This window comes from Zootoca vivipara, chromosome 7 (assembly GCF_965207765.1).
Source record: "Zootoca vivipara chromosome 7, rZooViv2.hap1.1, whole genome shotgun sequence".
Classification (NCBI taxonomy): domain Eukaryota; kingdom Metazoa; phylum Chordata; class Lepidosauria; order Squamata; family Lacertidae; genus Zootoca; species Zootoca vivipara.
The window spans coordinates 76,905,778-76,920,664 of NC_142590.1; the positions used below are offsets into that span (position 1 = coordinate 76,905,778).

Here is a 14,887-nt window from a genome sequence, read left to right on the forward strand (position 1 = left end):
AAATACTGTGAAGAGGAAATATGAATAATTGTTACTTCTGGATTTTTAAAAATTGTTTTGTGGAGGTTTTTTTGTTCCACATAAACTAGTAAACAGTTCTGGAGATTGTTGCTCCATTTGTTACAAATACAAATAAATATTATTTTAAAAGTAAATTCTGTTTGTTATAATTGTTTGGATACACTGTATTTTTAATATGCTAGTTGTGATAATTTTATGCTCATTAAAATTGTCCATAGTTATATTTTATGTTTCTAAAGTAACAGAATGACTTTCAATCTGGAAAAGAAAAAAGAAGTGCTAATGTAGCAAAAAAAACCATTATTTTTCCGTCTTTAGATTACCTTCCAACGAGGCAAACAGTCTTTAGGCTTCCAGTGGCCTCCTAGTTTGATAGCAGGGTCTTGAGAGAAGAATTGGTGGATCTCTTCCATACTGATTTCACTCATATTTACATCAATAGGGCCCTCTGCGTACAAAGTTAAAAAGCAGGTCATGAGAAAAAAAACAAGTAAAGCTCTGATTGAGAATATGCATTTACAATTCTTGAATTTCTTTACCCCATTATATTGCTGCACAATTCAATTCTTACATTTTCATAACTCCTAGTATGTCAAAAGCAATTGATTTCTATATAGAAAGTTGACTTCTCATATTAAAGGAATGATGCAGCTGAAGTAACACTTTGAATCAGGGGTCAACAAACTTTTTCAGCAGGGGGCCGGCCCACTGTGCCTCAGACCTTGTGGGGCAACGGACTATATTTTTTTGGGGGGGTGAACGAATTCCTATGCTCCACAAATAACCCAGAGATGCATTTTAAATAAAAGGACACATTCCACTCATGTAAAAACATGCTGATTCCCGGACCGTCCGTGGGCTGGATTTAGAAGGCAATTTGGCCAGATCCGGTCCCTGGGCCTTAGTTTGCCTAACCATGCTTTGAATTCAAGCTTCATTGAATTCAACTGTAAAGTGTTAAACAGATAGACTGTCTAATCAGGTTTAGGATAACAACATGGGAGGTTGTAAAACTTTTTGCACTTATCATGGTTACAATCCTTATCCCTGTCATTGCTTATTGGTATGTTTTAAACAGATTTTATATATGCATATAGTTCAAATTCTATTACTGTTGTATAAAATTGTATTTTAAAGATATATTTTTCTATGTTTTTAGCTGTACTTGTTTTTATTGTAAGCCACCTTGAGTCTCATTAGGGGAAAAGGTGGGGGTAATAATAATAATAGCAGCTTGCATTTAATTTTTTTTAAAGACTCACACAGCAAATGTTCAATGTGGTATGTAGCCTGTTCTTTCAACATAATTATCTGAGTTCATGTTTGAATCTGAATATTTTAAGACCAGCAATACATGGAACACGCTATCTCATCTTTGGACTGAATGTTACAATCTTCTCAAAGTAAATCGCTCAACCAGTGAAACACTCATTACTACTAGACAATTGAGAATTATTGAAGAACAATGAAGACTTCAAATACACCACGAAAATAAAGGGTACCTCCTACTTACTCATCCAACTGGCTCTGAAGCCCATCATGATGATGAGGGGCTACAAAATGAGTGATGAGAAAGTAAGGCAAATTGTTCTGCAAGTCCTTCGGTACTTACTCATAGAAGGGAGTCTTTCAGGGCAGGTATGGTTTGGAAAGTATGTAAAGTCTTCGGGAAGAAAAGTTGTTGTTTGCAGAAATGTTTCACTGTGGTTCAAATCAAGAGGATAATCTGGGAGGTGGGAGGAGAGAAAAGAAGAGTGCTATTTAGGCTATTAACTTTGCAGTCTCTTTTATTCATCAACAATATCTGCTGCTAACCACAACATTTAGAGTACTTCGCTGCTTCACCATCTAGTGCTATACAACACAAATAAGCATGCTCCTACCATTTAATTATATATTAAGCTATAAAACTACGGAATTATTAATGGGTTACAAATCTATAAAGCAACTAAGGAGCTGCTGACAGTGTTTTCCCAGAGAAGCCATATGGTTCTCTCATACATTTGAAAATTCCAGCACTCATTCTAAGGTTTGTCATGCTGCATCTCTCATTTTGTACAACCTCAGCACCTAGAAAGATAAGTTTATTATTAGTTTGAAAAAATGTGATGCACAGAGTAGAGTATGGGTAATTAATTCAACTATGTAATAAGTGTTCTGGCTGTTATCCTTTGCCCAAATCTAATCTGGTCAGGTAGGCTTTGCTCCCCTAAACCAGACTCCTACAACTGCCTTGTTCTCTTCAACCACAAGAACCTACTAAGGCACTTACAGACACCTAGCTCAAACAAATAATTTGCCTTACAGGATGCTGCAGTTGAATCTTAAGCTGTGAAAATTCTATGCACAGCTATGGTATTCTTGGTTTAACAGGAATATGTCCCAAGGTTCTTCTGGGGACAATAGCACAGGTACAGCCTTGTGCCTCTCTGCATAATCTTCTCCATCTATTTGGGTTTTTTTCCTAACTCCATCTCTGTCCAAGTGCTGTAAGTTATGCCTTTCCCCCCAGCCAGTTGAACAATTCACAGAGCTTTTTTTTAAAATGAAATGTCAAGTCACAAGTGTTTATTTGCATTTTCAGGGCATAATTCACTAGCCCCAAGCTATCAAGAGAGTTAGTTGGGCATGCAAAGTTAAGACAGATGGGTAAAGGTAAAGGTACCCCTGAACGTTAGGTCCAGTCGCGAACAACTCTGGGGTTGTGTGCTCATCTCGCTCTATAGGCTGAGGGAGCCGGCGTTTGTCCACAGACAGCTTCTGAGTCATATGGCCAGCATGACTAAGCCGCTTTTTTGGCGAACCAGAGCAGCGCACAGAAACGCTGTTTACCTTCCCACTGGAATGGTACCTATTTATCTACTTGCACTTGACATGCTTTCGAACTGCTAGGTGGGCAGGAGCTGGGACTGAACAACGGGAGCTCACCCCATCGCAGGGATTTGAACCACCGACCTTCTGATCGGCAAGCCCTAGGCTCCGTGGTTTAAACCACAGCACCACCCGCATCCCTATAAGACAGATAAGGTATTGCAATTATTGTCTAACATTAAAAATTACTCCTCCATCATTTCAACTCATGCCATAAGGTCAGCAGTCATAAAGCTTATTGTATTGGAACATAATACAACAGAAGCTGACATGCAAAGCAGCAATGACAGTCCAGGGCAATGACAGTCCATTAGCATCTGGATGAGCCAGTTTATCATGCCTATTTTTTATGGTCATTGCTATATTTAAATAATCAAATTTCTATTAAAATCAGGCAAGTACATGTTGTATTTATGCTTGCTTTGTTCTACTCATGCTTTTCATGAATGTTACTATATTAGTAGTGCTTAATTCATATAGCACAGGGTTCCCTGCTCTCACACTGAAAAATGCTAGATAGTTCAATGGTAGTACTACTAGCAGACACTTCATTTAATTATTGGGATCTTGCACAGAACTGTTGCATTCAGGTTCTGCTTCCAGGTTTCCCATTGACATCTGACTGGCCATTGTGAGAACAGGCTACTGGACTAAACAGGGTCTTTGGCCTGATGTGGCAGGGTCCTTTTCATAAATAAGATAAACCTTCACTCCACTCATATTCATTACAATTCTACCATTCTCCTAGGTTTTAGCTTGTTTGTCTTTTCTCCACAGGTGGAAAGAGAAAACTACTAAAAGGTATGTGGATTATTCAAATGTAGCTGAATGACAGTCCCTCCCAAAATAGAACATCAATAGTGCATCCTAGGACCAAAGAACCCTTGACCAACTGCCTGGATTGCATGCCAGGTTTCATAACTTCCTCAAGCCATCTAAAAATAGCATTAGGAAAATGAGACAACTGTCATTTACAAAGATGACTGGCTTAGTTGTGTAATCTAAAAAACTGTGACAGATGTATAAGGTTATTAAAGGTTTCTTCTTCCCATATGCATAGGGATATCCTCTCTTACAGCGCTCCTCCATCACTTGTCCTCCCAGAAAGAGAAAATCTGCAGTAGTTTCCACCTCTTGGGTGTGGTAGTTAAATGGAAATTAAAATGACATTATTATTGCCACACAATACTGAACAAATGACACCAAGTTGATTTTTCAACCAATTGTGACTCAAGGGTTGTGTGCCAGCCCAAAATGATGACAATTTCTAGGAATGTTTGCTTGATGGTTTTGGGTTCAATATAACACTGACAGCAATGAGAAGACCAGTGCAGTACCTAATTCCAGCTCAGAGTATTTGAACAGCCTAGGACTTTGAACAAATAGACATGCACGGTAAACAGAATTTTTTGGTTCTGTATCTGCTTTGCTTTTTGCGTCATCATCATCATCATCATCATCATCATCATCATCATCATCATCATTTAGTGTGGAAACAATGAGCCTACTTCTCCCCATACTTGCTCAATGTTCCAGGAATGTAGTGAAACTAGATGGCTTTTCCTAGGTTTCAGCATAAGTAAAACTAACAGGTCTCCAATGAGCTTTTGGCTTGAAGGTAAGGTAGGCTATACCTTCTTGTAGATAATGAGCACTCAAGTTGAGATACTGTTTAACTGACTACAGGCATCCTTCTAAGGGTCCACAAATGGAACCAGGTCCAGGAAAGAAACTATGAGCTTGTTCCCACAGCTAGACTGGCTTGTTTTGTCTGCGGTACTTCAGGAGCATGGGAGGAGCACCATGGGAAGTACTGAGCAACATACACAAGCATGAGGCTGATTCATATAAAACCATGTTTGTTCCGTACTATAACTTAATATGATGTGCAAACAAGGCTAATGTTTTGTCCACTTTAGCTCATTCAGTGTGAACTGAATGGTATCTGAAGAAGTATGCATGCACACGAAAGCTCATACCAATGACAAACTTAGTTGGTCTCTAAGATGCTACTGGAAGGAATTTTTTTATTTTGTTATGACTACGTCAGATCAACACGGCTACCTGCCTGTAACTCATTGTGAATTGTTCATATAGCAATGAGCAGTGATCAAAAATGTTATTTGGCTATGTATTTGAGACAGAAGTGTGTCTACTGTGTCATCAGCAGGCAAAATCACTGTGCAGTGGGCTACTGGTAAGACTACTAAGTGACTTAGGTAACCATCCAGAAGATGGCATTAACTGCAGAATCACGTCTGGGTTTATTTTCATAAGGAAGCTGCCTTACACTAGGCCAGACTATCGGTCCATCTTGCTCAATACAGTGGTACCTCTACTTACAAATAACTCTACTTACGAATAACTCTACTTACGAATCCTTTCCCTGCACGCCTGCCAGATGGCTGGCGGGCGCGAAGCTTGCCTCTCAAGCTTTAGCGGGAGGAGAGCGATCCCTGCAGAGGCTTAGGATGGAAGCGCACAGCTTCCTTCCCAAGCCTCCCTCCCTCCCTCCCTGACCCCACACCCCCAGTCTTCCCTCCGTGAAGGCAGCATCTCCCTCCCTGAACCCACACCCCCAGTCTTCCCTCTGTGAAGGCAGCATCTCCCTCTCTGACCCCACACCTCCAGTCTTCCCTTTGTGAAAGTAGCATTTACGGTATTACTACTCGGGAAGAGGAGGTGGCAGCAGCAAGATTAACATTTGGGGGCACCCCACAGGCAAGACCCGCCCTCCGCCACTGGTCTTGTAGGGAACGTGTGAAATTTGAAGAGTGGCCTTGTGTTGTGTACGAAGGTGTGAATTAGGTATGTTTGACTTTAAATGGGAATTGAATCAGATTTCTCCCTCATTCCTCCCTCACATGAAAGCCCCCAGAGCTCTCTACAATGAACAAAAAGGAAGAAAGTCCCACTTCTTTTGGATTTGTTAAAATAATTGTGTAGGTCCAAACCATACAGTCCTTTGATCTAAGGGACTCAATGTGGGAAGCTCATATATTTCCATTGCTTACTAGGGGATAAAGCCTCTCTTCATTGGTTAATGACAGTGATGGTGATTCTTAATGCCACCATTGACTGCTGTTCACTTTACATGGTTGAAATATTATTCTGATGTACTGGTAGTTTATTACCGGAAAATAGTTAGTACATTTGATTCAGAATATCTCCCCCCCCCCCCCGTTTTCCTCCTCTAAAAAACTAAGTGTGTCCTATGGTCAGGAACATAGATGATTACTATCCGAGATATTCAAATAGAAAACAAGATACTTCAGTATCCTTACAAATGCCACTATGATACATTGGTTCCACTGGAAATCTCAATGTGACACCTTTCAGTCTACTGTGTCTGAAAGCTGTTCAATGTTTCTTGGGATAAGGTAAGACAAAGGGAAGTTCCCCAGTCCTACCTGAGATGGTCTTTTTTTACCTTAGGAGAAAGGTTTATTAAACATACCTGAGTCATTCACACTGCTGTTCCTCTTGGCATAGGCACTGCGGACCACCTGTTCATAAACCTGAGCTCCTATTGTTCTCATGTTTTCACGAATCATGATGCCTTGGGCTTGCATCATGAAGAGGTAGGTGTTCACTGCAAGAAAAACGAAGGTTAAATTAGTCACAGCCTTTTTACAGAAAGAAAACAAGTTCTAAAATCTTTTAGAAATTATTTCTTCGCCACTGATCACTACAGAATGTGTCTTATGTATATTGCTTCTCAATTGCTGTGTATTTTAGATGTGTGATATATTCAGGTTTTTGTTTTGTTTTTGCTTAAACTCACATGCACTGGAACAGGTTTGTGTGCTTTGAGGTGAAGAAATTTAATAAAATTAGTGAAAGCAGGAAGAGACCACAAGGGCTCTGCAGGAAGGTCCATCTCTTCTCACCCTTTATAAAATGAGTAAAACTAACTAGACATGCCTCCCTGGGCAGGAAGTTTTGTAGGGTGAGGGTGCCACTACCAAGAAGGACCATGAAGTGAGAAATAAGGTAGCACACATATGCTACACAGGGCACCAAAGACAGCAATTAGATATGCTTTACAATCATGCTATGTAGTGAACTGTGAAGACTAGATGCAAGTTTTGCCACAGGCTATGCAGGCAGGGAGATAAGTAGTACTGGAATTTTTTCAGATGTGTTTAAGCACAGAGTTTGTTAACTCCAGGCCATTGCTTTTATTTTGACAGAAGTGGAAAATAAATTCCATCCAGGCAGAATGTGCAATGTTAATGCAAGTTGACAAAAAACACCAAGTTTTTATTCAGTGAAGGGCTCTCCTATTTGGAAACAAAGGTCCCTTGCAAGTTTACACTACAGAGGAGAATGTGTGAATAAGTTGTTCTAATTAAATAAAAAAAATCCTTCCTGTAGCACCTTAGAGACCAACTAAGTTTGTTATTGGTATGAGCTTTCATGTGCATGCACACTTCTTCAGATACCTCTAAGGAATGAATTTTTTTATTTTGTTTCAACTACAGCAGACCAACACGGCTACCTACCTGTAACTTGTTCTAATTATTGCATGTTGGAAAAGTCCAGTGAGACGAAAGCCCTGATTGATACTTATTCTCACACTGAGGTTATTTAATGCAACACACACAAAGTGAACCATGTATTTCTGATACTAATGTATGAAAACTGTATGAAAATGTACTTTATTTTTACTTGATGCAGTACAGTACTAAAAAGTTGCCTGCAAATAAAAAGAAACACAATGTGGGCCTAAACACATACATCAGAGAGTACCACACAAAGTGCTAGATTCCAGATCGTTAGTCAGCAAGAAAAGACTGCATCAAGTTAGGAAGCTCATAGATAATAAATTCATTTGATTGTGCCATGGCTCATCAGAGGAAAGCAGGGAGTCACTTTCTCAGGAAGATTCTTGTCAACCATCCTGTGCAAGAGGCCTACAGCTTTCCAAACTACAGTAAGCCCACAACTTACACACATTTAATTTGTGCTCATTCAGCTTTACGTACTTGGCAAAAAAATTAAAAGGTGGCTGAAAGGGGGTGAGCATCCAGTAAAAAAGACTTTGGCAATCTCACCTGTCATTTGAACCCAATGTGTTTTGACTATACACACTTTTGGCTTTAGATGCAATCCCCACAGGCTTGTGGTTGGTAAAAAAAATTCCTAGGCTGGGCTTTCATACTAGGTCATATGGGAAAGGGGTGGTACTCACATGAATGCTCTTTCCATGAATAAAAATAAACATATCCATATATTCAAAAAAACTAGATGTGAAAGGAAACGCTTCTAACATAGCCTTCTCCCAGACAAGTTAATTTTATATGGACGGAGTGGGGGTGGGCTTTGGAGGAAGATTCAATAATGTGAGAGCCAACCTGCAGTCTAACATGGTACAGTCCAGTTAAAATATTCTGATACAATCTTCTGCAACATGCTTTTTTGAGAAGGAAGATCCAAAACATTCCTCATGCACCCTCTACCCCAGTATCTCAGCAGCAGTGGATGATGTATAGATAAATACACCAAAACAGCTGTCATACAAAAACACCTAACAAATTGCTAGAAATTTCAACCAGTAGTAATGCCAAGCTATTATCCAAACAGTGTTGCCTGAAAACTTCCTTTAAGTTGAAGATAATGAATCTAAATTACTGTGTGGGCTCCTGGAGGCATTCAGGGCTTGTTATTAAAATATTGTTAATAACTATATTTGAATATTCTGTTTACTCAGACATTATCCTTCATCAGACGTTTTGCAAGAATATTTGAGTTTGCTTTTAATGGCCAACTCACAGATATCAGTCATGCTTTTAATGCATTTTTACAATGCCACTGATAGCCATGGTGGAAATCGCATTTCTTATTAAGATCTTTTAGACTTTGTACGGTAGTTTTTATAGTCATGCAAATCAAGGGGGAAGAGAGACTCCACTAACACATGAATATGGCAACTATAAATAAGTTGTATCAACAATTAGCATTATGGTATAAAATACATAAAGAGTGGTAGTGGCATCCTGGCAACAAGGAATAAAGGTAAAGGGACCCCTGACCGTTAGGTCCAGTTGCGGACAACTCTGGGATTGTGGCACTCATCTCGCTTTACTGGCCAAGGAAGCAGGAGTACAGCTTCCGGGTCATGTGGCCAGCATGACTAAGCCGCTTCTGGTGCAATGGAACACCGAAACCAGAGCAGTGCACAGAAGGTAAATGCCGTTTACCTTCCCGCCAGAGTGGTACCTATTTATCTACTTGCACTTTGACATGCTTTTGAACTGCTAGGTGGCAGGAGCAGGGACTGAGCAACAGGAGCTCACCCCGTTGCGGGGATTCGAACCGCCGACCTTCTGATCAGCAAGCCCTAGGCCCCTAGGCCACCCGTGTCCAAGAAATGCACAAGCACAAATATTCAAGTATTTCGAAACAAACTCAGTCCCATTAAAATGCTACTTAGCAGGGGTGAAAGTACAATATTCCACTTAAGCAGAATACAGACACTAGAGTTAAAGTATTTTTATTTTTTCAAGGAATTAACTACCAAGCTACTTCTTTCACAACAGCATTTCTACTTAATTATATTAATCAAAATGATTCCATGCTGTGTTATTTATAGCCTTACCTTGGCTAAAAATTACAGTATAGATGCTCTAAGTAAATAAAGGGTTTTCACTCACAGCTGTCACATTAGATTGGTTGAGTTACAGAAAGCTGGGCTTCATAATGTTCAGCTCAATTTGATCAGATACTTCTATAAAGCAGCTTTCTGTGAGACGAGATCCATGGTAAACATTCATCTGCTTTAGGTCACCTGAACTCTCTAGCCCTACCCACATCCTTCTGAAAATTTGCAGGTTATTTTCCTAGAGGCACTGATATGATATATTTCATTTCCATAATAAAATTGTTGGCCACTAAACCAGAGAGAGGGAAAGAAGTCACTTAAGAGTTTTACAGCTTAGGAGATACCACAGAGAATTCCCTCTACTGGATCAACCCCACTCCCCAATTTCTGAGGGCAGTAGAACTACCTAGAGGACCTCCTCTGATGATCCTAACACCCAAGAGAGTCTGTTAGGAAGGATGTACTGTACAGGTGTAATGATGTATAAGCAAGAGCCAAAAAGAGCAATTCCATTTAGGTATCTATAAAATATTTGTACTTTCTTAAAGACTCAGACAAGTTTAAATAAAAAAGCACCTGTACATTAAGGGGTATGGACTTCTGCTCCTAAAAGGCTCAACAAAAACTTTTCTATTAGAGAATAAATTTCTCAAATAATCATAACTTAAATATCAGGACAAGGGTCCAAACCTCAAGAAGCACACAAATCTTGGTACCTCGCAGGAGTTAGGACCAGAGACAATTACATATAACTCTCATATTTGTTTAAACTGAGGGGTGCAGCAAATGCATACAAGGGAGGGAAGCAAAACCCAATCTGTAAATATTTAGTTCCAACAATAATCTGCATATCCGCATTGTCATAGCAAATGGAATGTGCAAAATAACTTTTCCTTGTCTCAAAATAAACCCTGGGTTGCTTTGCCCACTGCACATTTATGCATCAGAATGTAATTGTTTGCAACAGCTACCTCCAAAAAGCACTCAGCAGAATAATTTCCACATATGTCATGCAGTTTGAAAATACTCTAGTTGATAAATGAGATTATCTACAGATTACAAATTATTATTATGCAGATTTATGGGTTTATCTAGCCTGGTGGATTTTTGAAAAGGGTAAATATGAGAGCCAATCCAATTTTAGTGTGGTGGCAAATTTTAACATCTGAGTCCCTGCAGACTAAAGGCAGAAGATTGGCTTGCTGAGTGGCAGTAGATTGCGAGCTGCTAACAAACAAACAAAAATCTTCACAACTCCATACACAAATAGTTGCTGACAAAAATGCAAAACATTAAACACTTCTGCACAGTCTTTCGAAATGGTTCTGATGGCACCCGTATTTCTTCCTAGTCAGTCATCAGATGGCAGCTTGTCTCAAGTTCTGATAAACTCTCAGCAACTAAGAAGCACAATCCAATTAGGTTTTGCACACAAAATATTTAGGAACTACAGTATATGTCAGTCACTTGCTTGAATATACAATACTGCATGCTGCAAGAATGTATTACTGTAGTCCTGTCTGCCACAGGAATAAGACATTGTTGTTCTGTGGTAGATAATGTGTTTTCCTATGCAGGAAGCCCGTGTTTTATTCTCTGCCATCTCCGATTAAAACGAATCTCAGAAGGCAGGGCAAAAACGAAAACCACAATGAGATACTGCCCAAAATAGACAGTACTGTGCTAGATGGACCTTTGATATAATTGTGCATAAAGCAGATGCATATGTGCATGTCACTTCTCCCATTTTCAGACTTTGGAATCAACCAGACTCTCAGACTGGCAACAGCAAGGCTTGATGGGCAGTGTAGTCATTGCTGTTTCAGCAGCCCCAGCACTCATGCCAACTGGGGCAGAAGGTGGGAAGAGGAGGGACAAATAACCATTTGCTGCACCAGCTCTTATTGATGCAAGGAAGAAGCTTGTATCAGGCCTGCTGTCATCATGTTACAGCAGCAGGGTCAGTGCAGGATCCAGTTGATCCTGGGCTAACTCTGCCCCACAAATGCCCTATTTAGGTGGTTTCCACTGCCTACCACAGCTATGCATGCTGCTGGTAGCAGTTCCTGCCTGCCATTTAGTGTGTAAGCAGGGCTGGGCAGATGGAACCCCCATCCAAACTGCCTCCAGCAACTAGAGGTGGTAGACTGCTTTGCCCCATGCCACAACAAATCCCACTCCTCACAGAGGAAACTTCAATTGCAGAAGGGGAAGCTACTACACCATTCCACGCCCCACTGTACTGCTGTTTATTATGGTTGTTGATTGTAAATTAACTTCCTATAGAAATCCTACTCTTATAAGTCAGCCTGAATGCTGCAAATGCAGTAGAAAGTAGTTTGAACAAGTTAATAAAACTGGCTCGCTTTCTTGGTACTTATTCTGAGGTCCACTTATGGTATGAAATTCAGACTGAAGCCATAACAATGTCACATTTTTCCAACTTCTGACAGTTATACACAACAAATTTCAACTTTCAAGATGCTGCCAAATTAATAACATGCCTGGCGGTGGGAAGTGAGTCTCAGGGCCGGCTCTAGGGGTAGGCTGGGTGGCATGGGGCGCTAGAGCGCCGGCCCGGCAGGGGGGTGTCGCGCAGCGAAGCCACGCGGAAGCCATGCTACACCCTGCACCCGCCCACCAGCCGCGACAAGAAACGGGACGGAGCGGGGGCACCGGAACGATCTCCGCACCACGGCGCCAGGGCGCCCGGCATGGTTGAGACGGCCCTGGTGAGTCTCAAAGCATTTTTATATACACAGATTAGACACCCATATATGAAATAAACTGTAGTGCAAAATACACTGCAAAATGTACGTAGAAATTATAGTGTTAAAGGTAAGTGTTTCATTCTCATTTGGAACACAGGAAGCTACCATTTACAGATTCAAACCAATGACCCATCAAGCTCAATGTTGTCCAGAATGCTGATTGTCAGTGGCTCTCTAGGGTTTTACGCAGTGGTCTTTCCAAGCCCTATGAGGAGATATTGGGGGCTGAACCTGGGAGCTTGTGCATGAAAAGCATGTGCTGTATCGCTCCTTCCCTGTATGTTCCTTCCCTGTACATCGTATGAACTCTGAAGTACTCAGAACTTTCTAACTTTGCAAGGTGCATGAACAGGCCTTGATTCTGCTTACTGTGTGGCTGAGCAACTACAGATTAAGTTTAATGGCAATTAAACCAATAGATAGTCAGACAAGATAGTTTCTTCTGTTTTTAGAATTGGACCAAAAGATATCATCTGAAGTCAAATTCTGCAGAGATAGCCAGGTCTAGTGAGGTGAGGTGAGAATATTCTCTGCTAGAAATTTTTCAGGAGAATATTCTCCACTAACTGAAAATTCTAATGTAAGAAACAGCTTTACAATGCACATGTAAAAAAATCTAGTAAATAATAAGTCATTTTGTGATACTGACCAGTGTAAGTAATGAATAATGATTTTTTTTTTTTATCCAGTTACATTACTGGGCATTGTGTCATTCACCATTGGCAGTTCTGAAATGTGAGCTACAGAAAACTTTTTTTAGTTTTTAGTTTTAAAAATGCTATTCATTTAATTTGATGAACATTTGAATTCGTATGTATTTCAACTACTGGTATATGTAATAGCCTTTTTTCTATTTTGGTGTAACCTTATTCTTAGCAATTCTATACCCTTGGCCATAGTGTGTGTGTGTGTGTGTGTGTGTGCGTGCGCACACACACACACACACACTTTATACAGAAAGTAGTTTTTAATGCTTTCTACACTTAAAAGTACCTAGGCGTATACAATTATTTGTAACAGCATGTGAGGTGGCCTTGATTTAAACAGTTGACCTGTCTATATTTTTATTTAGTGCCAGTAACTGGTTTTTGCAGTGCCATTCAATGGTACAAGGTGCCATTTACCAGAGATTGACATACTGAAATATATTAATATTATTGTTAGTTATATCATTTTCAATGCATTGAAATGAACATTCTCCTATTATAGAGAAATAAAAATTCTCTAATGTTCTCATAAATTGAGAATATTCTCAAGAATATTCTCCAAAAGATAAGTTACAGTACACATGTAACAAAGCTTATATAAAGGTTGTGTAGACCTGTGCCTTATAATGGAGCAGAGTGTACTGTACAGTTAGTACAGATTGCAGAAACTGATGTAATGGACCTGAAGAGGATGTTGTTCTGTAGCTTCTAGGCATCTTCATCAGAGCTTGAAGTTGGAGTAATTAGCACTCCATTAGAAATCTCACTATGACATATTGCCTGATTTTTGCTTCCTTGAATCTTAAAAGCGCGATTTCAGATGGCATTTTAGCAAATTCTTTGAATAAATGGGTTAATACAAAATCCAAGAAATGTCAAGGGCCAAAAAATAAGGCAAGTCATTTGACCATGAACATGTAAGTCACTGAATACTGCAGACATTTTAAGGACCTTTAGATCTGGTAACCAGCTTTTGACCATTCTGACTGCTTCCATTCCATGCCTGAAAGTAAACTTCCCTCATTAGCAGCCTTGGAGACAAGCACACCAAAAGCTCTGCGAAGGAAGCGGGAAGGTTCACTGAGTTAATATAAAGCATAAGAGCTTATCTTGTTTGTAAGGTTGTGCAAGCTCTGAGAAAGAACCGCCTGACACTGCATGGGTACAAGGGCACATACTTGGCACATACCTCTCTGCCAAAGTCACGGGGAAAGAGCCTCATCACACTAAACAGAATGCAATTGCAACATATATATATTCCTGAAAATCCTTGAAATGACTCAACAAAGTTTCTATTTCTAGATCTGCTACCAAGGATTGCACAGGTTATCCTTTTCATTTCTCTCATCCTATCCAAAATACAAATTTATAAAACAGGAGGTGGTCAGTGGTAGGAGGGTAGCAGGAATGGACACAGCACAAGTAAAATGTTCCACTCATAATAATCACCAAGCACAGAGTGCCTGTAAATTCTAGAAATTTTCAAGTGTCTTGAAAATCCCACTTTTCTCTTAAAAGGAATACATGCAGCAAAAACCTTGGAAGTTCATTGACAAGGATTAGACATGCACTACAACATCTTGGATATAATTTCTATATACAAAATTTATTTTGAATAAATCTAAATATTTGGTAGCTAGCTGTTGAAGTAGTGACCCTTAATGTTGCTGACTGGAAGATTCCCATCATATTAGGACTGGAACAGGAGTACTAGAGAAACATTGTATACTTCTTTGGTCTTCCCTAGTCACTCATTCATTAATTCACTCTTGGGGGTACTTTTACTCCTTTTGTATAACCAAATTTCTCAAGGCAGTTTATAGTATATTTGAAACACAGAAAAATAAATACCAAACTTGCCAGGAGCCCCTTCCTAAATGCACATAACCTAAGAAATAGTTCACAGCTTAAAT

At 39.8% G+C, this 14,887-nt stretch overlaps 1 protein-coding gene across 1 annotated transcript in view; it reads right to left on the reverse strand.

The window, feature by feature from the left end:
* B4GALT5 (beta-1,4-galactosyltransferase 5) overlaps positions 1-14,887 on the reverse strand; it is a 52,034-nt gene that overhangs the window by 11,172 nt on the left and 25,975 nt on the right. Inside the window, exons 2-4 of the mRNA XM_035121895.3 lie at positions 6,350-6,484; positions 1,634-1,747; positions 345-469 (exon numbers count right to left, since the gene is read on the reverse strand). Coding sequence (XP_034977786.1) covers positions 345-469; positions 1,634-1,747; positions 6,350-6,484 — 374 coding nt within the window. The remainder of the gene's footprint in view (positions 1-344; positions 470-1,633; positions 1,748-6,349; positions 6,485-14,887) is intronic.